This window comes from Saccostrea cucullata, unplaced genomic scaffold, assembly GCF_032062105.1.
Source record: "Saccostrea cucullata isolate Sc308-1 unplaced genomic scaffold, CSIRO_AGI_Scuc_v1 ctg2544, whole genome shotgun sequence".
NCBI lineage: Eukaryota > Metazoa > Mollusca > Bivalvia > Ostreida > Ostreidae > Saccostrea > Saccostrea cuccullata.
Window position 1 is genome coordinate 189,838 of NW_026926415.1, and position 26,843 is coordinate 216,680.

The following is a 26,843-nucleotide window of genomic DNA, read 5'->3' on the forward strand; positions in this document are numbered from 1 at the left end:
AAGAACTTCTTTATAAAGTTTTTACAAGGTAAAAAAAAAGTTCAACAATTAACATACATGTAAACATTTGTCACACATTTAACATTACAACAACCATTTATGAACTTCACAAAACATACCAGACAGTTGACATTACATGTACAGCAAACATAACTGTGACAAAATAGAAGTATTATAAAATATGTAACAAATATAAGACATTAAAACTGCACAGCATAGATATGTACCATAAACAACACAATATTTTCTCGAAAGATTAGTCACGAAAATTTGGGTTGCGAAAGCAATTTTCAAATATTTGTGGAACTTACGATGGTACTTTTAAACAATACATAGAATCTTAAAAACACAAGTACTTGAATGTCTCTCAAAACATGTTGTAAAATGATGCAATAAAATCAAAAACTTAAGATTGTAAGAAAATGATTAAATGTTCCCAATGTAAATTTTAATAATTTATTAATAATTAATCTGATTAATTTTAACTGAAATCAAATGCACCACATGATGTATAGTGTACTTCTGGATAAAATTAAAGAAAGTGTAAACCCATTTCTGACTAGGCTCAAAAAGTCGTGCTCCAAAAGAAAGTGAACACATTCCAAACACGAAATATGGATACAGAATGGGAATTCTCAGTTGAAGCATGACATGGTTAGTTTAGGTGTGTGTAGGATGTATAGGAGTTTGAGTGCTCATGCTGTAGGCTTCCCAGACCGCATGTAGTTTACCCAGTTTGTACTGAGACACTTGGCCTCCTGTCAAAGGAAAGACGTTTGCATTATTCAAGATTTTAGAAAGAAAAATAATATATTTGTGATTCTCTATATAAGGAGAATAATGGCTTACAATGACTTTGGCCTTGGACCTGATTTCGTCCATGGTGAGGGGTAGGGGAGCTGGGGGCAAGGTCAAAACTTTATCTTCCTTAACATCTCCTACGCTGAAAGTCTGCCTCCTGAAATTAGAATGGTTAAAACGTACATACAGGGACTGGTAAAGGAAATAAAAGATCAAGATTTCCTGAAAAACAGTATCTATCCTTGGCTCATACATTCACCTCCATCATTGGAGTACCAAGGAAATGTTGAACTGATCTGGAAGTCCCAAGCACTTAGTATTTAAATATTTTAGCCTTGAAATTTTGAATTATTGGACATCTTGAAGTTTTTTCTTGCTCCCATTGAGTTCTAGATAAGGAGGTTTAACTGTAATTAATACTGACGTGAGCTAATGTTTATATCCTTTCAGACAGATGTTATAACAGTCTTTTAGTGACAGGATACGGGATGATACCTGGTTAGTAAATTTCATACCTGGCGAGTGGGTGTCATGTATGAAATTTACTAGCCAGGTATCATCCCGTACCCTGTCACTAAAAACTATGTAATGAATTTACCCCACTAATGAAACAATTACTTATTATCTGTGATTTATAAATGTTTTTCTCTAGCTGCTATATACTTCATCACACTTATACTGTGCCTATTATGACATCACATTGTTTTAGTTACATACATGTAATACATTGACTGGGTATAGATTTACAACGGACTGGGTATAAGTAATCCACTTCCTTCACGTGACAGTCTTCAACCAATTGTAAGCAAGGATTTCACCATAAAATCAACAGAGGTGGGGTAAACAGATTTATCAATATTTGAAATAATCCTTGGAATATTATACTTTCAACTTTATGTCAAAAATCTTTAAGCAAGTGTATGGCAGAGGTATCGGAGAAAGGAACAAACAACAACTTTACTAGCTGGGGAGATTGCATGAAAAATAGCGAGTAGATGGAAAGTCTACATGAACTATTAATTATGAGTTTCATCCCTGTAAATCTCAAAGTAATGTCACACAATTAAAATTCTTATGGACTTTTGTAGATTTTAAATTGCTCTTTGGATATAAAATTGCGTCCCTTGTCTTGCATTCCCTGGTCATTTTTATTGCAACTGCACACACTGATTTCTAAAGTCAGAGAGACTGACCTGACAATTTAGCGGCGGCTTTAGACGACCCATCCGACAATTTTGGAGGAGGCTTTAGATGACCCACCTGACAATTTTAGAGGACGCTTTAGACGACCCATCTGACAATTTTGGAGGAAGCTTTAGATGACAAACCTGACAATTTTAGTGGGGGCTTTAGGTGACCCTATGACAATTTTAGAGGACACTTTAGAGACCCACCTGATAATTTTAGCGGAGGCTTTAGGGGACCCACCTGACAATTTTAGAGGAGGCTTTAGATGACCCTCGGCTGTACAGATTCTCTCTGCTTCCCTTCTGAGATGCCAGATTTTCTCTGCTACCCCTCTGGGATACTAGGTTGGTTCTAGTACTGGCCCTTGAGACAGGCACAGACTCCACGAGTGGACCAAATATTTCCACAGGGTCAGGAACCCGGATGTCCTCCTCAGTGATGTAAACATCCTCTGGAGCTGGTAGAGTCGCCACCTAGTGAAAGATAATCAAATCTAGTGTAAGAACCATAACTCTGTATAGCAAAATTTCTATCACTGTTATTATTCAGAACACAGATATACCAGTACAAAAAATATTTTAAGTATCATCTTTAAAAAGTGTTTCAATATCCAGTACACAATAACACTATCAGAAAACTAGTTTAATCATAAGACTGGGAGGTGTTTTTTTTTATCAACACAAAGGCAAAAATAAAGTATATTTTAGAAGATTATAAAGTTCACACTCTCCTTGCATATAGTAAGAGGTGACATCAATTGCACACAATACAGTGAAATGAGTTTTGCAATTGTGCAGAAAGTTCATTCACATTGTGAATTTAGCAAGTCTGCTGAGGTTTAAAACAAACTATCCTTCAGTGTGCACAACACAGATTTACACCTACAAAGTTTTTGATTCCGCAGTACAGTGCTCGCTGAAATCAAACAAAAAATAAATAAAAAAAACTACAGAAAGCAGAGAGACTAATTGTACATGTATTCCCTATTGACACTGAAAAATAATGAATTCATGCATCTATAGGATATAGTAATTTGATTTTAAGGTTTTTGGAGTTAAACAATTAGTGCACTAATATATTTCATGCATGTTCACATATTTCAACCATGAAATTAAAATATTTTGTATATTTATTAGTCATAAAGCAAACAGTTTTTTTTCAGTTGTTATATATTAAATAATAAGAAGCCTTATCAAAAAGAGCTGGATCTTAAAGATCATCAAAACAGCTAGATTTTTAAGTAACATATCTAAAAATTAAAATGAGTTCTTAAAAAGCCATCTTTACACAGTTAGGAATTCACACAATCTACTATAAATAACATTCCCAATACCAAGGGGAGGTAACTCCCAGTCATCAACGCAACATACTCTTCATCTACCTATAGGGACAAAACCTTAAACATGTCATTATAGATAACAGGACAAAACCTTAAACATGTCATTATAGATAACAGGAAATAAGACTTGTCAGAATTGAATGTTACAGAATGTATATTATGATGACCTACCACATCTCGTAGACTGTTCCCCTCCAGGATTTGGTTGATTTCACCATGTTTCTCCAGTATCCTACAGAGATAGTAAGAGGAGAGTGATTCATTCATATCGTATTATCTATGTCATGAATTTTGGAAAACATTAAAGTAAGGCTCCAAAACATTGGAAAGGGTGCTAATTTGTGAAATAGTTTTTTTCACACATTCCCTTTGGTTCAACAAGTACGTCAATCTTTTTTTTTTATTCATGAAAATTCATTTTCAAATATCTTTGTTTAATAAACAATTCTATAAAACAATATTAACAAGAGATGTTTGTAAAACACCTATGCCCCCTCCCCCAAATAATTGGAATTTTTCTAGTCCAAGGGATATAACTGTCCAAAATGGGACAATTGTACCCAAAACAGAATTTGACCTAGATAATCTTTATCATAAATCTGTATACCAAATTTCATTTCAATATGTGCAACCTCTGTGAAGAAAATGAACGGAAACTGATGGTGGACCTGACAGACAGCAGCAAAGCAATATGCCTTCCCTTCTTTGAAGGTGGCATAAAAATTCATATAATTTTTATGTCTTATAAAATTAATGTGTCATATGAATTTTGTTATCTATCGGGTGCAATATATAAAATACCTGTTGGTTGCTGCATTGTGGGCCATTGACAACTGATACATTCTGTTCATATATATAACTACTATATGTGTGTATTGTCAGGCTGTAATATGTACCTGTTGGTTGCTGCATTGTGGGCCATTGACAACTGATACATTCTGTTCAGTTTCCTAAGAAACTTCTTCCTTTGTTTGATTCTGACCTTCAAATCAATCTCTCTCTGCAACTGTTAATTAAAGGAGAAAAAATTAATTATACTTATAGAAAAATAAAAATAGACTCAACCAGCAAGTGATAAAAATATTTGTTGAAATGAAAGTGTTATTTTTGTTCTTTCTTTGTTGACATATACAGATACTGCCATTACTAAAGACATTAGACACTCTCCTATTTATTTTGGTATGGTAGACTTTGATTATCATGGTAAGCATGATGAGCACAGAAATTATCGTTTTGACATGTTCATAAACTAAACGATGTATGTAGCCAACCTTTAGTCTGCTGTCATAATAAACATTACAGTAAACAGATACATGTATTAGTTACCTCCTCTGGATCGGGCGGTTTCTCCCCAAGATCTATGGTAAAGCTCTTCATTGGCGGCATTTGTGTCTATAAATTAACAAAGAAACACAAGATTAAATCTTTTTACTACTTATTTCATAAGTCCAGAAACTGAAAGCAATGCACATACATTTTGAAATATCCTTAACTTATGTAGACATATTTGAAATTGAATTTTTTGTCGGAAATTCTTGAAAGCAGACCCACCTCGTTTCCTATGGACCTTTAAGTTTTTTTTTTCAGTTTGACAGTCAAATTTCAATTTTAATCAAGAGTTGTCCCCCTTTTCAATGCATTTTGCCACTCAATTTTCTTTTCTTTTCTTAATATGTATCTCACATCTATCGTTAGAAATGTGTCAGTCCAGTACTCCCTGGTGGTATACTTTTAATGTACCATGCAGAGTTAAATACTATTATTTCCTGTAAGTTTATTGTTGGAATGAGTGCACTGCTACATTCTTGTATACATGCATATATAAAGTTAATCATATACTAGATATTAATTATACATGTACCATTGTTAGGTCACAAGCATTTTTATATTAATTATACATATAATGTATTTGTTAGGTCACAAGCATTTTTAGCCATCACCTGTTTTCTTTAAAAAACAAATGTTAGAATGACATAAACAGTGTCATTTTGGGCCAATTGTTGCTGCTAATGAGGTTTAACAAAATTTTATGCTTTTATTGATTGAACATTCAAAAAAAAGTTCTAGTCTATAGAAGAAAAAAAAAAAACCATAAAAAGTATTCATCAAAATTTAATGGAAGAGAATTTAATTCTTGATAAATCCATTTTCTTTTTTCAGTCTTTATTTGAATTGATTTTGTTGTACATTATTTAACCTATAAATCTGTCTGTTGACTGTGTATTATCTTACCTTTGGGAACCTCTTCTCTAGATCCTGGGCCGCCTGTCTGGCAATCTGATGGGGAGTCATGCTCTTACCCTGCTGTAAAACAGAGAGTGACACTGATTACTGAATATTTCCATTTCTATTTTTTTTCTCTGTGACAACTCTTTGAAAGTTAGCGGAGTTGACCATGGAATGCAAATCAGGCAGGTAATTAAAATGCATCTCTGTGTCTGACACTAAGGAGGCCAAATATGCATGTAAATCTCGTGCAGCTGCCTTTGCGTTTGACATCAGTGGCCGAGGACTACTGAAATTGGGATGGGAGTCCTCATGTAATTTAAATCTATGTCTACATTTTTAAAGTCTTAATCTACAATTTCATTTCACAATGAAATGGAAATATACTGACACGCAAAAGAAACGCAACACCCTACTTTAGGGGGAAATAATTATGTAAAGTCAAGAATTTTGTATCTTAAAATTATGGATATCTTTTTTGGTAAATATGGGTAATTTAAAAATTTACCATAAAAAAGTTTGAGTCTGCTTTACAGAAATCAAAAAATTGGATGTTTATCAAAACATTTGGCAATATCATGGAGTTTTAAGAGTTTTTACCGTTCATCTTAAGTAATGCAGCAATATTTCAATAAATAAAATCTCATTTTGTTTCCCGTAACGATGCTATGGCTTCTCGAAAATGGCTTAAGTACGCATTTCCAATGAAAATCCCAAAGAAAACGTGATGGAGAAGATGCAAAAAACACTGCATTAAATTTGTATTGTAAATGATAGTCCTTGGACCGGAAATCAAAGGGTTACTACAATGTGGTAAGTTAGAGAAAATTCGAACTAATTATCTGAAAAACGGGCATTTAAAAATGTCAAAGAATAATTCTTTCGCTCAAATCTCAATATTGATTAGCCTATTGTATCGTAGAAATTAAGCTGCAATTGTTGTTTAGAGCAGTCTTGCACGTTGTAATTCAATGGCTGGGAGGGGGGTGTTTTAACAGGCATATGTTACTTAGTAAGATAAACATTTAACATTTTTATCAAATCTCTCATGTTAGGAAAAGTGTTTTTAGCCTTACTGTATCCTTTTTTGGAAATCATTAGATAAAAAATTCAAATATTTGTTGAGTACTGCTTGTTGCGTTTCTTTTGCGTGTCAGTATATAAGGAATCACTGGGACATCATACTGGGAAACATGGGATAAATAACCCTGCTGTAAAACAGAGAGTAATACAGATTACTGAATGAACTCCTTCCTAGAAATCCATGTGTACAAATAAACAAATAATTTGAAGATATGTAAAACTGAGGCCTGTTCAAGAGAGTAAGCGTTCTATACATTTCTGTTGGAGGTATAAGGAATTTAGGAGAGCACTTGCGAACGTTCTCTCTGTTGTACAGGGCTCTGGACAGGGGGATATACAATGTAGGATGGTTGTCAAGGAAAGGAAATGGCCGTCTTGATTGTAAGAGGGCGGGGGAGTAATTGTTCAGTATTTATCAATTTATTATCTCCCATAGTCATTTGTTTTATGAAATTCAGGCTTTTTGGGATTTTATAAAATTCCTTCAAAACAAAGGGTACTATGGAGTACCGTATACATGTAATCCCTTTTAACCGCCCACGGCACTTAGAAAATTGTGAAAAGGGGGCGGTTATTTTGATATTCTCTTTATGATATTTAATGTCATATTTAACTTCAAGAAATCTTTTTTAAAAAAAAAAAAAATAAATTCATAGAACCCCTAAAATCTTTCACTTTCAGGAATACTTTACGTATGAGTTTCCCAATAACCAAGTTACATTTTCACTTTCTTCAAATTATAGCAGACTTTGATACGCTTCTAGATGATTTTAATCACTTTACATGGGGCCCTTATTTCCTGTCAATTGAAAAAGGTTTAGGGGGCGCTTATATATAGGGGCAGGGGTGGTTTATAGGGATTTTATGCTATTAAATAACTTTGCTTACCTCATGTTTATGTTTGAACTGTTGTGCCTACCTCGTGTTTATGTTTGAATTGTTGAGTGACGGCCCAGTCCTGTCGTGTGTCAGGTCTAGACGACCGCTCGGAGATATAACTCAGAGATCGGGGAGGTAACTCTGCCAGAGAGGCATGGGGGTGTGACTTCTCTGGTCTTAGGTTACTCACACTTGTGGAACTGACATCTACAAAGTTAAAAGATACAATTATACAAGGACATATTTTCAATTTCTAAATTCCAACTACATAACTAGAGACATATTTCTCATACGCTTTTATAAAACAGAATTTTGTTTAATTATGTGTATTTTAGAAATGATGACATGATACCAAATAAATGATGAATGATGATAATACAGATGACTATTTCTGACCTGGCTTGATGATAAATACAGATGACTATTTCTGACCTGGCTTGATGATAACTACAGATGACTATTTCTGACCTGGCTTGATGATAATTACAGATGACTATTGAGTCTGACCTGGCTTGATGATAAATACAGATGACTATTTCTGACCTGGCTTGATGATAAATACAGATGACTATTTCTGACCTGGCTTGATGATAAATACAGATGACTATTTCTGACCTGGCTTGATGATAAATACAGATGACTATTTCTGACCTGGCTTGATGATAAATACAGATGACTATTTCTGACCTGGCTTGATGATAATTACAGATGACTATTTCTGACCTGGCTTGATGATAATTACAGATGACTATTTCTGACCTGGCTTGATGATAAATACAGATGACTATTTCTGACCTGGCTTGATGATAAATACAGATGACTATTTCTGACCTGGCTTGATGATAACTACAGATGACTATTTCTGACCTGGCTTGATGATAAATACAGATGACTATTGAGTCTGACCTGGCTTGATGATAACTACAGATGACTATTTCTGACCTGGCTTGATGATAAATACAGATGACTATTTCTGACCTGGCTTGATGATAATTACAGATGACTATTTCTGACCTGGCTTGATGATAAATACAGATGACTATTTCTGACCTGGCTTGATGATAATTACAGATGACTATTTCTGACCTGGCTTGATGATAACTACAGATGACTATTTCTGACCTGGCTTGATGATAATTACAGATGACTATTTCTGACCTGGCTTGATGATAATTACAGATGACTATTTCTGACCTGGCTTGATGATAACTACAGATGACTATTTCTGACCTGGCTTGATGATAAATACAGATGACTATTTCTGACCTGGCTTGATGATAAATACAGATGACTATTTCTGACCTGGCTTGATGATAACTACAGATGACTATTTCTGACCTGGCTTGATGATAATTACAGATGACTATTTCTGACCTGGCTTGATGATAACTACAGATGACTATTGAGTCTGACCTGGCTTGATGATAAATACAGATGACTATTTCTGACCTGGCTTGATGATAATTACAGATGACTATTTCTGACCTGGCTTGATGATAACTACAGATGACTATTTCTGACCTGGCTTGATGATAACTACAGATGACTATTTCTGACCTGGCTTGATGATAACTACAGATGACTATTTCTGACCTGGCTTGATGATAACTACAGATGACTATTTCTGACCTGGCTTGATGATAAATACAGATGACTATTTCTGACCTGGCTTGACTGAGGTCTTTGCTGTGTAGGAGTTCAGAAGAACCGGGTCCTTGGCATCTTCTCGGAACTTATCAATGTCGGCTTGAGTCTTTAACTTTCCCTCCTTAATCAGTCTGTCCTGTATCTCAACTATCTATAATTATAAGAATTGTAGCTAAATTAGAAGTACCTACCAAATAAAATATTACATTTCTGCATTTTCTGTACCATAATAAATCTACCTCTGTCATTTCGTGAGACATGTTGTAAAGTTACCCTAGCTGTTTCTGTTTTTGTGATGTATTTCAGGTGTTCATTATTTACCTTAGCTGTTTCAGTTTTTGTGATGTATTTCAGGTGTTCATCATTTACCTTAGCTGTTTCTGTTTTTGTGAGGCCAAAATAAAAAATACCTTTGTTTCCCCTAACGCGACCGACCCAACTAAAACGTGCCGACTGAGAAGATTTTTTAAATAACATGATTCAAAATTTTTTTTATTGTCAACCAAGTTTTGTAAAATACAATTTCACCAAAATCAGTATTTTTCAGAATGGCCGACACTGTTCTACTGTGATTTTCAAGCATTTGATGGAAACAAAATAGCGCCCAGATGTGATTACAGAGAAGTAGTTCTTCATAAAACAATGGCGATGTCTCAATCTTATGCCTTTAGCTAACTAGAATTCTTCACTCTTGAAACAATTTGATAATAAAATTTACCATGACTAATTAGGTGTCTTGGCGTCTCCATGTGAGTGAATAAATTTTCGAAAGATAGGGACGATAAACAAGGAACAAACAAATCTGTCTGTTGAATTTCAGGTACATGGAAAGCCCAACCTCATGAGCAAATGAGGGGCCCACCTAGTGAACACATCATTCAATTTCACTGCATTTTATTATACCCCCCGCTTGAAAAGTGGGAGGGTATAAAGTAATCGGTATTTCCATCCGTCCACCTGTTACGCTTTGGGGTACCCATCTCTTATCCGCAACTTCTCTCACACCACTAAAGGAAATTTAATGAAACTTTCACAGATTCTTAATTACATATGGCCATTGTGCACCTCCTATTTTACTTTTTGATCTGACATATATTTTTGATTTTCTAGAGCAAAACATGGACACTGCCATTATATTCATATGGGAGGCGGGGGTATCATTTAGTGAGTTCATTGCTCACAGTACCTCTAGTTTAATTTGAGTTTTGATCTAATAATAACCAATTCATCTATGTTCCTATGTTTACTATATGCCATTATGGAACCATAGGAGTTGTTGTAAATATGTCATCATATTCATAAATATAATTCAGTTGTATTTTTTCATGCCTTCATTTACGGGTTAAACTTCGTGACTATGACATTGTTATACCCCCCACTTGAAAAGTGGGAGGGTATATAGTAATCGGTATGTCCGTCCGTCCGTCTGTTATGCTTTGGGGTACCCATCTCTTATCCGCAACTCCTCTCATACCACTGAAGGAAATTTAATGAAACTGTCACAGATTCTCAATTACATATTGCCATTGTGCACCTCCTATTTTACTTTTTGATCTGACATATATTTTGAATTTTCCAGCGCAAATTATGAACACTGCCATTATATTCATATGGGAGGCGGGGGGTATCATTTAGTGAGCTCATTGCTCACAGTACCCCTAGTTTTATATAGCATTTTTATCATTTGTAGATTCCGTTTGGTTCATTTAAATATTGTTTAAATACTCTTTCCAAATAGTTTTGAAATCATGATTCAGCTTCCTGAGACGTCCAGTGTCATTTTCTTTAATTAGGCCCTTGAAGATTGGTTGTTTCGATTCTTTGCTTTTAATCCTTTTGTTGGGACAACATTTGAACATTTCCCCATTGCTCCAAATTTAGACGTACTACGCATTAAGCAGTGGGATCTCTTTTGAGACATCTTCTGCGACACTGGCCAAAAGTTTTTATAGTCCCTTTTGAAGGACCGTTTTCAACGTTCTTCATTGGTATTTAAACCTGCGACTTAAATTAGACACTTACGTCCTAACTCCAAAGCAATATGCTCTAGAACCACTGCAAATCTAATGGCCGTCAGAAAAGTACAATGACTATCTATAAGCACTGGAGGGTGATTAAAGTTTTGAAAAAATATACTCCGATGTCCAGTCTTTGCCTATTTGAGAATCTTGTCTTTTTTTATTCGATTTATATAAATGTACTCTGGCATGAGATATTTCAAAAGTTCATCTAAATTACAGTTGTGAATAAATTAATCATGAATTTTGCTTTTAAACGGCATATGTATGATACTCAGCAATCTGTTCACAAATCACTTTCTTTTGTACTTTTCTTATTTATAAATGTAATTTTCCATTAAATTTTAGAATATATTTTCAAAGCTGCTGTCAGAAAATAAAATTGTTTACCTACCTACCGACCCAACTTGAGAATCTAGGGTCGGGTTAGGGGAAACAAAGATATTTTTAATTCTGGCCTGATGTATTTCAGGTGTTCATTATTTACCTTAGCTGTTTCTGTTTTTGTGATGTATTTCAGGTGTTCATTATTTGTAGTCAGAACATGCCTCTCTTTCTTTTTATGGGCCTTCTAAATAAAAAGAAGAAATATCAAAATTATCACTGAAGTATGTTTATAATTATATAAAGTGAAATGGTATATCCTTCTGCATCTCTGGGTAGATTTCGGATCGGAAACCCTTGGCTAGCAAAGAAGATCCTTCTGCTAAAAAAAACATATCAACACATGAAAACAAGAATTGTCTTTCTCTGTCATTGTAGTAATGTGTCCTTCCCAAAATCTTAGCAATTCTCCCCAGTCTAAGTTCTGATAAAACTGCATAGACTATATGATAGAGCTACCACGAAATGTGGGCTGCATACAAGATCATAGTGGATAACCTAGTACATATTATATGGTAGACATCTAGCTCTATTGAACAGCTCGCCTAGCTACTAAATGTTAAAGTTTGGATATAAATTTCGTTTTAAAAAGTAATTTTTGGAACAAAATGTGAGCTGAACTCAGGTGAAGATGTACATTTAAAATTAATTTCCTAGACTTCTTTCGACTTTTCATAAGGAGAATATAACCCCACTTTTCGGAAATCCTACGGGCAAGTCTAATATTATGTTTCTAGTGATAATGAACTAACTACAGTGTGATTTGTAATGTTAAGAGTCAGCTACAGTGTAGCTTAGTTAGATACTTATAGTAGCTAGTCTACGTTTATTCCTGATAACCATACATAGTACATGAACCTAACTATACTACAGTTACTGATTCTGGATTTTAACTATTACTTACACTCTTCTTCTTCTGAAAATGTAACATTTTACTCATAAAAAAGTTTATGTGATAAGAATGGTTACAAGGATGACTTCATATGAATGCATTCTCTGTTATTTATATCATTTGCTTTCTAAGCATGGTTGACTATGCATCAACCCAGACTTTGTTGATGTTTAAAGTAACAAGATGAAGAAGTGAGACTGACCTTGTTTGCCTTGGCGACCTCCATGATTTCGACTCTCGGGGATTTGACTGGAGAGTTAGTGTTCCTGTCCTGGAACTTGGTGACCGACGTCGCGATGGCTGCCACTTTTTTGGAGTAGAAGCGGTCCTCCACTGGCCGATTATTCAGGTCGTCCATTACTTGTATGTATCTCTGTGTGTCAGAATAAAGACTGCTGTTATCAGAATTCAACACAATTCACATCCATACTTCAACTGATAACAGGAAATTAATAAGTTACAAGATGAAGCAAGTATGCAAAAAATCAAATGTAAGATTAAAATTTATGATGACATAATGACAAAAACTGATTTTTCATCACAACACATTGGCATTTCTATAGCACTCCATCCCATTAAGCCAGTGAGAGGCATATCACCAACTTTTACATCACAAAAGCAAAAACATGATTCACAGCAAAAACTTGAAACAAACAATCCTTATCACAAGTATGATAGTGTTTCACATACATGTTGTAAATCATAAAATGCTGATCAAATGACCTTAGATCAAGTACACATAATAAACTTTACTATGATTAAAAGTTATGACCAATTAAAAATATTGTTTGCTAACTTTTAATATTTAATTTTACTTGTAATGTAATTACATGTATCAAACTCAGGTTAATATCCAAATCAAAGTACTCAGAAGTACAGAGAGCCGGGCTCATTTAGAGAGTAGAATGGATTTCTTACATGAATCATGTTTATATTCTGATGAAAAAATTATTTTAAAACTATCAATATAAATGATAAGACACTGACAGTGAGCTTTTCAATCCTATTACCACGATCCGATTTTGTCAGAATCAGAATTAATCTGGTACCGCAGCTGAATGTAAACAAACAGGCCAGTCTGATTCCCTCTCCTGCTTTACCTCGTATGTGTAGAGAACTACGGTAACACTGATTATAAAAATCCTTACGCTAATGAACTTATGAAGTTTTCAAAGTCATTACTACAAATGTTTATTTTATATAGATAAAACTTCGTTTTATTTTTGTTGCTTTATTTAGCGTTTGTATTATCTCAAAAGCGGTTGAGAGTAGGAACTATATTTTTGCACGTAACTTTAAAATGGCGACTATTGGGTTAACATCCTGCCTTGAACAGGATCACATAAGCTGGCAATTGCTCTTTGAGCAATAAGCCCGGCTAAAAATGGCAAACTGATTTTAAGAACATGCTTCACTAAGTCGCATTCCCTAGGTACATATATTTGGATTTGTGTACATTGAATGTATGTATGTGGTGAATAGATTTCATGATCACTGTAAACAAATGTTCCTTTGTGGTGAATTAAACTTGAGATTTCGCTTAATTCATGTTCAGTAATCGAAATTCTTTAATTTATAACTGTTACAGCTACAAGCCTGTACTCTTATATAATAGACACAAAAAGTTACCATTAATTCACATGTATAATAAAAAAAAAATGCAGGTTTACAATATATTACTCAATCTAATCTATATTCCATTTATACTAACAACTAAGTAACCTTTGGTAAAAATGGTAATAGTTTGAAGTTTGGTGAGAATATTGTAGACATATTTTAAGTAAGTGAAAGCTTATATATTCTCTGAGTGTATCATTTCTAAGTACTAGTTCTATTTTCTGTTCCTGTCTGGAGAATTCTGGGGGATTTTCTAGTCATCTCTCTATTTCGTGCTGGGAATTATTTTTTCTAAAGAAGAGAGAGCATGCTCTAATTTAGTGCAGTTTGTCACCTTGTAAATCTTATAACTCTGAAAAATTCACAGACAAAATAAAGAACATCTGAATGAATGGTACAAGAAAATTTGAAGTGTGTAATCATGATTTAGTGAAATGCAAGTTAATACTCTATATTATTCTACAATTAGTGCAATTCTAAATAGAACTAATCAATTATTATTACCGTTAGTTACTGTATATGATATCTCCTGCATGTACATAAATGCAGGGTACTTGCACACATACATGAGCATATTTAATATCAATGGTTGTCAGAAAAATATTGACACTTAAAAACTGAAGACGTCATAATCAGACTGCAGATATCATGACACATTTATTTCTTATATACACAAACATGCACAACATCAGTGTTAAATATGACTTTGTTCAAATTAACTTCATCTTTGTTTTGCACATGCTCTTATAAACACGACATCAGTGTTAAACATGAGTTTGTTCAGATTAATTGAATCTTTGGCATGCTCTTATTTCAATCATCTTTACAAGTTAAGCAGATTGGATTGATCCAAAATTTAAGGCAGATTACTGAATACTTCAAAAAGTTTGTTAATTCTTCTATATTCTTAGGTACACAGATTTAAATGCCAAATGTATCATTAAGAAGTTTTTTTAACATTATTTTAATCTTGTGAATCTAAATCCTGTACAGAAGAGGTGCACAGCTGAAAGAACAATGGAGTTTGTTTTCTTAAAACACACAAGATCTGCTTTTAAATGTCCCAAACTCTGCTTAACTTTACAACAAAATTCACCACAGTCCGTTAATTACCTCATGGGCAGTGCGAGAGTCCAGCTAGGTGACAAAATTCAGTGATCATTAGAACATGTACAATTAATACTGTCAACGCAAGATTATTAAAGACTCCCTCAGGTATAAAACTGACAACTTTCTCCCTCTATTAGAAAACTATTCATTTTAAATTAGTTTCATTTCATTAGCTAATTACTAGCTTGCACAACCTCACTTGTAATTGCTGCAAATGTTAGCCCCATAAAATTACACCTGACCTATTAAATTCCTTTTACCTAATTAAATGAAATACACTAAGGTTAAGAACTATTAAATTTCCATAACCTTTGCACTAATTAATTTTTTATACAATGTAAAACCAAATTTTTTGTTTGGTCATTTTGTTTTTATTTTTTATTAGTAAAACAGATATTGCTTTTTCAGAGGACTGATTAGAGTTACCTCCTCCTGTTTTTTCCGCCTCTTCTCCTGCACCTCGTCGTCATGGGAATCAGATTTGGAGACTTTCTTTGAACTCTTCTTCTTCTTGTTTTCTTTATCCTGTCAAAAAAATAATGGATTCTCTGACAATCAGAACCAAGGGTCAAAACTTACAAGCAATTATTTCAAAGAGTACATCATTTACAAATAACTAAGGAAAAGGCAATATTTCAATACAAATTATTTCAAGTTGCAAAACACTGACGTTCAGAGGCTTCAATGACAGCATGAAATACATGGAAATGCTAGGGAGATTAAATATTTCTGACACTCTTATTTAATTTTCAGCTTAAAAATTCTGCATTTATATTTTATGAATTGAACTTGTGTATTACAGTGTAATGTAACCATGTAAGATAATGCATATTTCATGCATATTTTAACAAATAATATTCATTTATGTAAATAATGTTCTCATTTAGTTAAGAACTTAATTAACTAAAATTCTGTTTTAAAAAAAAACTAGATAATAATAGTGGGGGAATGTTATATCTTTTAAACTACTATTTTTAGACATCACTATTGTAAACTGTTAAGTACTATATGTACTGATTCAGTTAAAGAAAAAATGTACTTGGCAATCTTTGCATTAAGGGCAACTGTGCCAACAAATTTGGGATTAACTTCTTAATCCTCTCACTGCATTTCTATTGATCAAAATCTACCGAGGAATTGCTAAGCCTGTGTGGTTAATACAGTGTAGGTATTTCACCCAGATTAGGTTTGGGGGCTGTATGTTTATACCTAGCCCTTTGAATTGTGTATTAATTAGATTACCTATATCCTCATCAGGTCTCTTACCTGTTACGACAATCAATCTAACTAAAAATGACTATTAACATTGTCCTTGATTATTCAGCACAAAAATAATGAAAACTATTTTCAAACAATTAATACATGTACTGTAAAAATAATGTAATAAACTACATGCTGAAAGAACAGGTCAGGTTCTGATGAAGATACAAATAGCAGGGTTTTCAAAAATTTGGAAATTTTAAGTAAATATATTATCATTTTTTTCCCCCATCAAATATTTAAGCTGGTACAATGATGACCTAAGCCAGTTAAAGTACCATGTAACAGCAGATATTGAAAGGCCTGTAACAATCACCTCAAATTTACAAAATATATGGCCCTCACACCCATTTATAAATAACATCTATTCCTCAACAAAGCATTAGCTATTGAGTGGAGTCCTAAGTGTTTTAACAATTCTCTAAGCTATCAGTATTTACATATATCATATCTATAATGCTGCAAGAATGGGAAATAAAAAATCAAAATACGTACAAGTGTTGTCCTTGCATTTATATATATCCCAGAGATATACAAATCTTTAGCTATGCATTAACAGTATAAACTGACCCTGGGATCTTGTTCCTCTCCGTACTCATCTAGGACGAGGGGGAAGTTTGACCGGGAGTGACATCGGTCCGAGTACGCGCTCTGAATACGAGATATGTCCACTCTCTGAGACTGGGAAGTGGTGGGAATTTCTGAGCCTCGATCATCTTTTAATATCTCATCCTGTCCAATTGAAATGCATTTTCTCATTATAATATTTTACACTCTAAATTACAAAAAGATTCACAACTTATTTTTATAAGGAATTATTCTTGTAAATTTATGTATTTCATTTACAATGTACAAATAAATCAATAAGTATATATATATATATTGACAAAATTTGATTATATTTAGTAATGATACATTCAAAAAAAACATTGGAAAAAAAAAAGTCTGTTGAACAAGTCAATATATTGAATGCAAATAAACTGCACAAAAGGCACTTTGGTTAAATGCCAAAGAAATAAAAATATTCATAAATCAACAACTTTTACAGCTTTGTTTGTAGTATGACGAAACCAATTGCAAAAGGAAACTACCTTCTGAAAGCAGAAAGTTTTGTACAAGAAGTGTAGTTTGTAGTTGAGATATTATGTCTAGATATTATTTGAGCTATGCATAAGAAATAAATGAAATAGAAAATTATTGATAATTCTTTAAGTTAGTCAAAAGTCAGAGAGAGAGAGCAGTCTTATGGAAATCTTTGAATCCTAGTTTAAAAAAAAAATTCTCAGGATCAAAGTTGGGTCCTTTGTGGTTACTGAACTATCAAAAATGCTTTACGATTTATTCAGCAAGCATTCATAAACTCATATGATTCCAACTTTGGAATATTTTTTACTTGTTTATCTTTATTCTTGTTGATAAAAAACAAATGCTTCATCATTTGTCTTTGCTAGTATTCATTTTGAAATAAAGTTCCTTGCTAATTTAATTTTTATTATGGATGAATTGTTTGAGTTTTAAAAAAGTTCAAATTAATCCTCATGTACTGTTACATATTTACTTGTTGCAACCACAGAAACACAATTTCTCATAAATATTTTAAGCATTTTAATATCTACTTTCAAAACAATCCGAGAATTGATGCTTACACACCTGTGTTAGAACTTAGATATGCTAAATCAATGCCCAATAAATATTATAAAAAATATTCAACTTAAAACTCTACACAAATAGTTAAAATTATTCTTTTATTACCTTACGTCCCTTCTTTTTTCTCTTTCATAAAAAACAAAAAAGCTTTAAGCAATGTGTAAATAAAATGCCATGACATTTTAAGAAAAGAGAATGTGTAACCACTGAGTAAATTCGAACTGTACAAAATTCCCTATCTATTTAGATATACTTATTTATCGACAATTTCATTTTGAACAGACGTAAGAAATACAAAAGTATGACATACATCAGAGCTCTCATCTCTAATTTCCCGCTCTATATCAGGGGTTGTGATCTTAACTTGCTTTTTAACAGACGGCTCGTCCGCCATCCTGCGTTTGTTGTCGTCTTGGTTGCCGCCGCCTCGTTCCGATTTGCATGAAACTTCGAACCCGACGATAATGCACACAAAACACATGTTGGACCAAAATCATAACATTGACACAGATCATTAGATATTTATAATAAATATTGAATGATGTTGTACAACAATTTTTAAATATATATAAATATGAATTTTTGGTGAAAATATATGAATGGCGTGTCAGATTAGTGAGGTGATTGAAGAGCTTATAACATTTTGAAAAAAATCTTTTTTTAATTAATTAATAAATTAATAATTTTAGTTAATTAATTGATTTTATATATCTATTTATTTTACTCTTATTCATTTATTTATGGATTTTACTTTTATTTATTTATTTACTCTCTGATTGATTTATGTAAAAAATTTTAAAAAAAAAGAAAAAAATATTGTCCAGCATTAAAAACGAAAAAGTCATAAAAATAAAACATATATTTGCTTATCTTGCCCGATTATGAAATGCTCCCAAATTATTTTATTTTTTTATTATTAAAATTAAATTCCTGATAATAATATACTTAATGTTTTCCAATTAAATTGTCGAAAATCACTGATCTGCATAAATTTCCCGTAGGAAGATACCGTAAGCTAAACCGTGCCACGACAATTATCAGAGAACACGCGTTATTGTCCGGCGCACTCGTCTATTTACACCTGAAAGTGACAAAAACTTTGCGTTCATGGTTTCCACAGGGAAACAATTCACGTGCCAAAAATAGAGTGATGCGATTGGTCAATAGTATTTTCAAGTGTACATATAAATAATGAATACAAACAAAATTTTATCAAAAACAATTTTTCATTTGCACAACACAAAGTATCAGAACATGGAAACTTTCCCAAATTTTCCAGATATCCTGCAAGATCCCAACTTGACAAGAAACGAATCAAATTTTATGTCTGAAACAGAACAAAATCCAAATAATGATACAAAGGGTATGTTGAGTATATTTACGCATCGGTCATCCACATAAGTACAAAAACAATGTGCAAAACTAAAGAATCTTTTAAAATATTGTCACCAAAATTTAGTACCGATTTGCATGTTGGTTTAAAAATTAGAAGCCAGCAAGCAATTGATCATAGATAAATGTTAGGATTTACCACTATCTAAGAGGTCATTATACAGATATTGAGTAATATTAAAAAGAATATCAGTAAGGAAATTAAAGCCATAAAAGGAAAAGAGAATCGCTTGAATTAAATCTTATTGTAATGTCTGTGGATATCTATTTTATCAGGTTTTCATGGCGTTAACCAGCTCGGTGGAACATTTATCAATGGACGTCCACTGCCTGAGAGCGTCCGCCAAATGATATTGAAGTTGCACCATGATGGCGTCAAGTCCTGCGAAATTTCCCGGATTACCAAGGTCTCTCACGGATGTGTGAGCAAGCTCCTCAACAGATACCAAAATACCGGATCTATAGCGCCCTCTATCGCCGGCGGATCCAAACCAAAAGTATCGACAGACGCCGTGGTGGACATGGTTGTTAAATACAAGACAGAAAACCCAGAGATGTTTGCCCGGGAAATAAGACGGCTACTCATCCAAAACGCCGTCTGCTCTGAGGATAATGTACCAAGTGTCAGCTCTATCAACAGAATTTTACGACGAAACGACCTAGGGACGAAATCTCTTCCAATGGGATCAAATATGGTGGAGAGATTTAGTGCATTGTCAGGAATGAATAACTTCAAAGGCAATGAAATTATGGTCAAAAGAATTGCAGCATTCCAGGTACAAGACCTAGGGGTTTCCCCGTGGCAACTAGGAGGGCACACTCAGCAGTCCTTAAAGCGGAAACACGAGGAAGAAGACGCCACTAATCCTGCAAAGGTCCAGCGAACCGAAACCAGTATTCTTGGAATCACCAATCAACCAATATCTACAGAAATGAATAAACCCAACATAGAGAACCCCTCCACTGAGTCAGTGCAACAGAAAAGGCCCTGTGGCACCCTAAAAAACCCCGTCCCAATTCAACCAAAACCTTCCAAAATCCAAGTAGATACTTCCGCGGCGTCTGACTTTCATCATTTTAAACCTGGCCAGCTTATTTCTTTCGTGTCACAGAGTGGAACAGCAGTTTCACGAAGACTCCAGGGAACAGAGAAAGCACAGTCTGATGGTCGGCAAAATAGGATCCATGGTGCAGAGATGCTAATCCAGAACACAGTGACAAGTCAACATGTTTCTCCCCTAGTACAAAACTCAATATCATCGATATCATCGACTAACACTTTAGGGTTGGCATCAGTCCAAACCCCACCAAATAACGATCTTTCTGTATCATCAAATGATCACAATGACAACACAAATTCCTCAGGTAACAGAAACCAAGAACCAGGATGTTTCCAGCCCTTTTCCTTCGTGGATCCAACTTTTGGTTTAATTAGCGTGTCCCCAGCACCACCTGAGATGCTTTCTTTTTTAGGACTGAAGAAATATCAACAAACAGGAGACTCCTTGCAAAAAAGGACAAATGGTAAAATTTTAAATACTGATTGCACAGCCATCCTTGAGAAGAATAATAAACGTATTCCAGAAACACATAATCCAGCTCTTCTTGAGAAGACTGATACAGCTATCCATGAGGCGACTGGTGTACCTATTCCCGAGACAAGTAATACAACTAACTTTGCAAGCAACGGAAATAGTGCTCAGTGCATCTTTGTTGAAAACCAGATTGTTAATCATGAAAAGGTCACTGAAAAATGTTCACCAATTCAGATCTTTGAGAGTACCTCCTTCCTCCAGCAGCTGAATTGTTCACTAGAAGCAGAGCACTGTTCTCCCTCTGTGTGTGACGACAGGGATTACGCCGTAGAAGAGTCCTTCCAGCGTGACCTTGACGCCTTCTCCATTGACCTTGGTACGACCTCTGAGTCTGACCTGTCCAGTGACCACGACTCAATCTTGGATTCCTTCTATCGATCTCCTCCTACTATTACTGGTGGACCTCAAGGTGAACTTATCCACAGGAAAGAGTTATTTCCCGTTTGTTAGTAGTTGTCTACTTTTTTTCAGAATCAAGATGGTGCTTTTCAATTGAAATTTGATGTTCAGATTTTATTGCAATAAAATACCGGTAAAACATTAAATTTTCTTAGTTAATAGTTTTAATTCGAATTTACAACTGTCTGTTAGTATATCAATGCTTCTTAATTACCAGTATCCTCTCGCAGCGGAGCTGGACAGGATATAAAGGGATGCTTTTGTGTGAGGGGGGGGGGGGTCCTTTTGTAAAACGGAATTGACGTGATTATCATAGGAAGCGATGTTGAATGCTGCCATGATTTATATATATATGCTCTTAGTGAGGGGATGTTCTGCATTGCGGTGTCCTCATTGTAAAATATGTTTTCGTGAATGATTACATTTCACAAAATTTCACGACACAGTTTCCACTTTTTTTTCATATTTAATTATAATATACACGGTACAAGGGATTTAAAGATTTAAAAGACTACCAGTAATTTTGTACAAGGATGGAAGGTACTCGCAGTAGTCTTACTGAGAGTCTAATCCATGAAATTGACAAGTCATATAATACGAGGGTTGTTTTATAAATGACAAAGTAATTACATTGAGTTCAACTGTTCATGAAAAGCTTGAATTTTAATTTTTTCCTTGAGAATAGTTGCACACACGTGTTTAAAACTAAACAGTCGTAACTTAATGATTTTTGTAAACTTTTATCATTTCAAAGTTCAGTGAAATTTTAAAGCATTTATTTATAAGTATCCGCACCTGAATTACACCACTTCTCAAATATATTATTATAATATGAATGATATAATAAAAAGAAATGAAGCTTGAATTTCTGATTAATGCAATACGAGGGCTGTTCAATAAATAATGTCCTGAACTCTATGACATACAATATAGAAATCATATGACATTAAACTTGACTTTCTCTCATGATTGAATCTTTATTGAATTGATTACAGTTAATGTGACCACTTTTCATCACATAGTGTCATTGTGAGAAGCTAGAAAACAAGGGCTATTCGAGACATTGCATTAAAATGAATGGCAGAGAATCAGTAAAGTAGAATGACATTAAACACTTAATTAAAGCTGCTGTAAAACTTGTTAAGAATCCCAAAGAAATATTTACTGAAATATATGAAATTTACAACATCCAATGTCTGTTTTATTGACACCTGAGCAGGTTGATTTCAATGAACAAAAATGATGTAATAGGCATAAAATATGGGTACCTCCTTGGCGAAAAGGACTGTTTGCCAAAACTCAACAAATTATTACTGATGATATTTGTTTGACTTTATAACACATAGCAAATTTCATAGGCATCATTTTGGGGGTAGATCACATTGTTTTAAAGAAACAGTTGACAGTAAAAAGATTGGTACTCAATGGTCACCCTATGTTTTGAAAAATGAATGAAAACAACAGCATGTAAGAATATCTAATCAAGTATTTTAAAAAGTCAGAACTTGTAGTTTTCCACCCTTGTCTGAATTTCAAACAGATAATGAAACTTGAATCCATTGCTTTAAACCCTCAAAACAAATGAAAAATAAGATGCACTTGACAAAAAACTGCTATGGTTTGAGAAGAGCAAAGAATTGCAAGAGAAGAAAAAGTTTTATATGCCATTTTCTTAAATATTAGAGGTCTTGTTGTTTAAATTCTTATTTTGGGAGACAGTTCAATTTCTTGAGGTGTCAAGAAAGACAGATTTTTGCCAAACACTGAAAGGGCTATGAGGAAGGACCCAGAATCAGGAATCCCCTGCATTAAATTTCTTCATGACAGCGTCCAAAAACACACGCCCTGAAGAGTAAAGAACTTTGGGGATAAACAGAACGTTAATGTTTTGTCAAACCAACAAAATTCGCCAGATCTTTCACCCTATGACTTGTTTCATTTTTCAAACTTAGAAAAAAAACACTTTTCAGAAAGAAGAAACAAGTCCAGGAAATCATCGATCTGCCATATTCCAGTATACGAAGGGCCATACCCAAAAATGTGTTCTAAAACAATCAGAAATTGGATAAAAATGTTTCGGGCATATGTTTTAATTAAGGGAGAATATTTAAGTTATATCATTAAGACTAAATCATTGAAAAGCGTTCACTTCTTTGTTTCTTTCCTAGCACCGAGGACATTATTTATTGAACAGCCCTCGTATCTATGTGGTTTTGCAAAAGGAGGTTTTCCAACAATGTGTCTGAAGTTTCATAGGTATCAACTGCGCCCTGTTATCAACAAACCTTTTTTTGTATTGAAATGAAGCAGACTTTATGTAGAATCTTAAACAAAAGAAAGAGAAAACAGTCGCTGCGTCTTTTAACTCGACATTTGAGTATATCCACTACGTATTATTAATAACAACAGATTAGTTCTATTCATATGACTTCACGACATATCCCAGTGAGCTTGATACGACAAAGTCTGACACATATGTTTCTTATTGAGATATTTTACTAGACAAAAGATCTCAATGGTAACCTTACAACAAAACTTTATAATACATGTGATACTAGTGAAATTTTATGTTAAATGATCTTCACATCACCTGGCGAAATCTTCAACAAACTTTATAATAATAATCATGTAATGATGCCTCCAATTGAAGGATAGTGGTTCCTTGTATTTTGACCCTTTTTAAAATTTTTGATGTATCCATTTTTAACTATATTTACGTCACCAGTAATGACGTGTCCAGTAAGACTATAGCTGTAGGGCGAAGAAGAATTTGGACACTAAGGAGGATTATATCTCCAAAGATTCATATCTAGACACTGTAGGGTTGAAAAGCTGAATTCAACTCCTTTTTATAGTTCATTCATTAGTATGTCATTAACGTCTTTATTTAGTAAAACACACAGAGACTTAATGCCTCACTAATTTCTCCCTTTATTACCTTTCAGAATTTAAAGTAAAATGAGCTGCAACTTTGAAGTCAAAATTTTCTGTTACAAATTGCGGATAACTATTTCAAGGACAGAAAAAAAGAACATTTATAAACGGTTGTTCATATTTGTAATAGAGGAACTATTTACAAGCCCTCATTGATGCAAAATTAAATTGCTGTTTTGTTTGTTTTGAATAAATTTTATTGATTTAATAAAAAAAATTGGAAACAAGATATGTAAAACTTACAAAGTTACTCTCCTTAAATTGTTGTCGTCATGTGCAATATTGTTTTCTTACACGGTATAATACGCAATATTTATTTGTAGGGGAGACTTTCTTTTGAAACATTTTAATACTTTATTTTAGTCTAAATCAGAAAGGTTTGAATTATTTACAAATTTTTGAAAATGACACATTTTAATAGCAAAATAAAATTCTCAACAATGCAGCTCATATTGCTATATATTTTTTTGATAACGTTTTATTGATTGTCAAATATTTACAGTTATTATGTAAAATAAATACACTGAGAATAGTTTGAATACATTGAAATCAGTACGCTGTGTCTATCGGGTGCAATATACACAATATACCTCTTACTGAGCGAAAGTGAAAAACAATACGCCAAATGGGTGTAATGTTGAGGGCACTGAGGCGAAAAAGGCTATCTAAATTATCCATAAATGATCCATAAATATCTTGTTGTTTCTAAATACGTCATGCACATAACCTAAGGAGGTAAATTAGTGATCAGAAATATATTTACTTCCATTAAGTGTACTCCCTACTCTTGCTTTATTTGATAGTACCACCGGGTAAAAGTACAGAAAAACGATAGAATGAATACCCCGAGTTCATTAAAACACACATTTAAATACAAGGAGCAATTCGGGATGTTTGTATAAATTCGTTGTTCATTCTCCTGCGTATTTAAGTGTATAAGAGGTTTACCGGTGAAATCGGAAAAAAATATCATTGATTAATGTACTTGCCATAGGAATATTAAGTGAGGAGTGCAAAAATTACTCATAAAATAATTAAATACCAAATTCTTTATCAATAAATTTATTTTATATACCTATGAGCAAGTTACAAAGAAATGCATACAAAAAGTCAGCACTTTTTGTGGTACTACAATGGGACTATATATAGCTAAAGTCTGCAGATCATTTTCCAAGCTTCCGCATAGGATAAGGACAGATATCTCTGCTGTTAACTGCTTTATACTCTACACAGTTCATATATTTTCTCTGTAGGTCTTTTTTCTTTTCAGTATTGTCTTTACACAGCTCTCAATCAGCTACACCATCCCATAATTAAAGCTTCTATCTCTTGGCGGCTAGATTCGGTTCTCTACGACTGGCACTGAGAACCTATTGACCCGTGAGGAGAGTCGCGATTAAACATTCGGAATGTCTCTGAATCCTCACACATCCTCCTCCTGGTCAGAGAAATCTGAGGAGAAATCGTCACTCTGAGAGAGCTTCCACAGTTTGACGTTCGTCATCAGGATTCCGTAGTATTGACTCTTAGAAAGCTCAGCCTCGTTTTCAGGTAGCGTCATTGCAACTGTCGGCAGTGGGCGGGAAGTGGTAGAAGCGCAGCTCTCGTCTTCAGAAATAACAGAACTGAGACTGTTGTTGGAATCTGATAAAACAGAATTTATTCTGGACTTCTCTGTAAAAGTTGTTTGTGATTTTCTGTTAAGGTTTTGTTTCTTTTGGGTTTTATTCATTTCGTTAAGAGTATTGTTGATGCCTAACAGTTGCCTCATAATGGCGACATCCTGGTATCTTAGCTCTCTCTGTGAAAATAAAAAAAAGCAATGTTAATTCCAAAACCTCCACTTAGTCTAAAAAAATTGTGTTTGTAAGAAATGAAAACTCTTAAAGAAAATAAGTAAACTTACCAATTCATTTCGGAGAGAAGCCAAGGCAAAATTTATTCGTTCCGTTGCCATTGCTTTTTTGTCTGTCTTTTTACAAAAGAAATATGCACTCAGTAAGGAAGCAAGTTTCAAACTGAGGAACTGTACATTTCATTCTGTATATATATAGTATACCAGGTATGGACGGGTCTTAACGATTTCTCGCTCCATTGGGTCCCCACACGCACAGATATCTCACCGAGTGCACAATGAACCACCGCGGGGAGATCAACTTTCCCCGAGTATTGTCCGTGTCACCCAGAGCCGTGACAATGTCGTAACAACTGTCGCGCCGCCAAATGAAAGCAATCACTCGATAAAAAGCTCTCCCAAATAGTTTTTTATGTTTAATATTAAATAAATCCTAATCAAGTTGTGACAATGTAGCGACATTTTATTGCAAATTTAAAACTCAATTCTATGTTCCACTTAAGGCCTTATTGCTTCGTTGGGGCCAATATCTTGAAAGGTTTGCACTCTTTAATAGGGAGAATAGTAACAGGAATTA

At 33.9% G+C, this 26,843-nt stretch overlaps 3 protein-coding genes across 6 annotated transcripts; 1 reads left to right on the top strand and 2 right to left on the bottom strand.

Moving 5' to 3' along the window:
• Positions 1 to 94: 94 nt before the first annotated feature.
• Positions 95 to 18,512, bottom strand: LOC134271635 (uncharacterized). Of its 4 annotated transcripts, none has more exons than XM_062753847.1 (16): positions 18,402 to 18,512; positions 18,197 to 18,217; positions 17,015 to 17,176; positions 15,611 to 15,709; positions 15,188 to 15,211; positions 12,660 to 12,830; positions 11,669 to 11,749; positions 9,182 to 9,314; positions 7,557 to 7,723; positions 5,561 to 5,632; positions 4,655 to 4,720; positions 4,225 to 4,334; positions 3,500 to 3,560; positions 2,230 to 2,462; positions 850 to 958; positions 95 to 758 (listed from the first exon to the last, which is right to left on the bottom strand). In XM_062753847.1, exons 1-16 carry the CDS (start codon positions 18,483 to 18,485, stop codon positions 696 to 698), a joined length of 1,656 nt encoding a protein of 551 aa, XP_062609831.1. In that variant the 5' UTR covers positions 18,486 to 18,512; the 3' UTR covers positions 95 to 695. The 4 variants fall into 4 exon arrangements, with proteins under 4 accessions (XP_062609831.1, XP_062609830.1, XP_062609832.1 ...); XM_062753846.1 differs by having other exon boundaries at positions 11,669 to 11,752; XM_062753848.1 differs by lacking the exon at positions 18,197 to 18,217 and having other exon boundaries at positions 11,669 to 11,752.
• An 833-nt stretch (positions 18,513 to 19,345) lies between these two features.
• On the top strand, positions 19,346 to 21,528 carry LOC134271626 (uncharacterized). Its single transcript, XM_062753832.1, has 3 exons — positions 19,346 to 19,454; positions 19,760 to 21,012; positions 21,160 to 21,528. The coding sequence occupies exons 1-3, from the start codon at positions 19,346 to 19,348 to the stop codon at positions 21,526 to 21,528; spliced, it is 1,731 nt and encodes a 576-aa protein (XP_062609816.1).
• Positions 21,529 to 25,494: 3,966 nt separating this feature from the next.
• LOC134271622 (uncharacterized) lies at positions 25,495 to 26,518 on the bottom strand. The gene is made up of 2 exons (XM_062753827.1): positions 26,318 to 26,518; positions 25,495 to 26,212 (listed from the first exon to the last, which is right to left on the bottom strand). Exons 1-2 carry the CDS (start codon positions 26,366 to 26,368, stop codon positions 25,835 to 25,837), a joined length of 429 nt encoding a protein of 142 aa, XP_062609811.1. The 5' UTR covers positions 26,369 to 26,518; the 3' UTR covers positions 25,495 to 25,834.
• Positions 26,519 to 26,843: the final 325 nt, after the last annotated feature.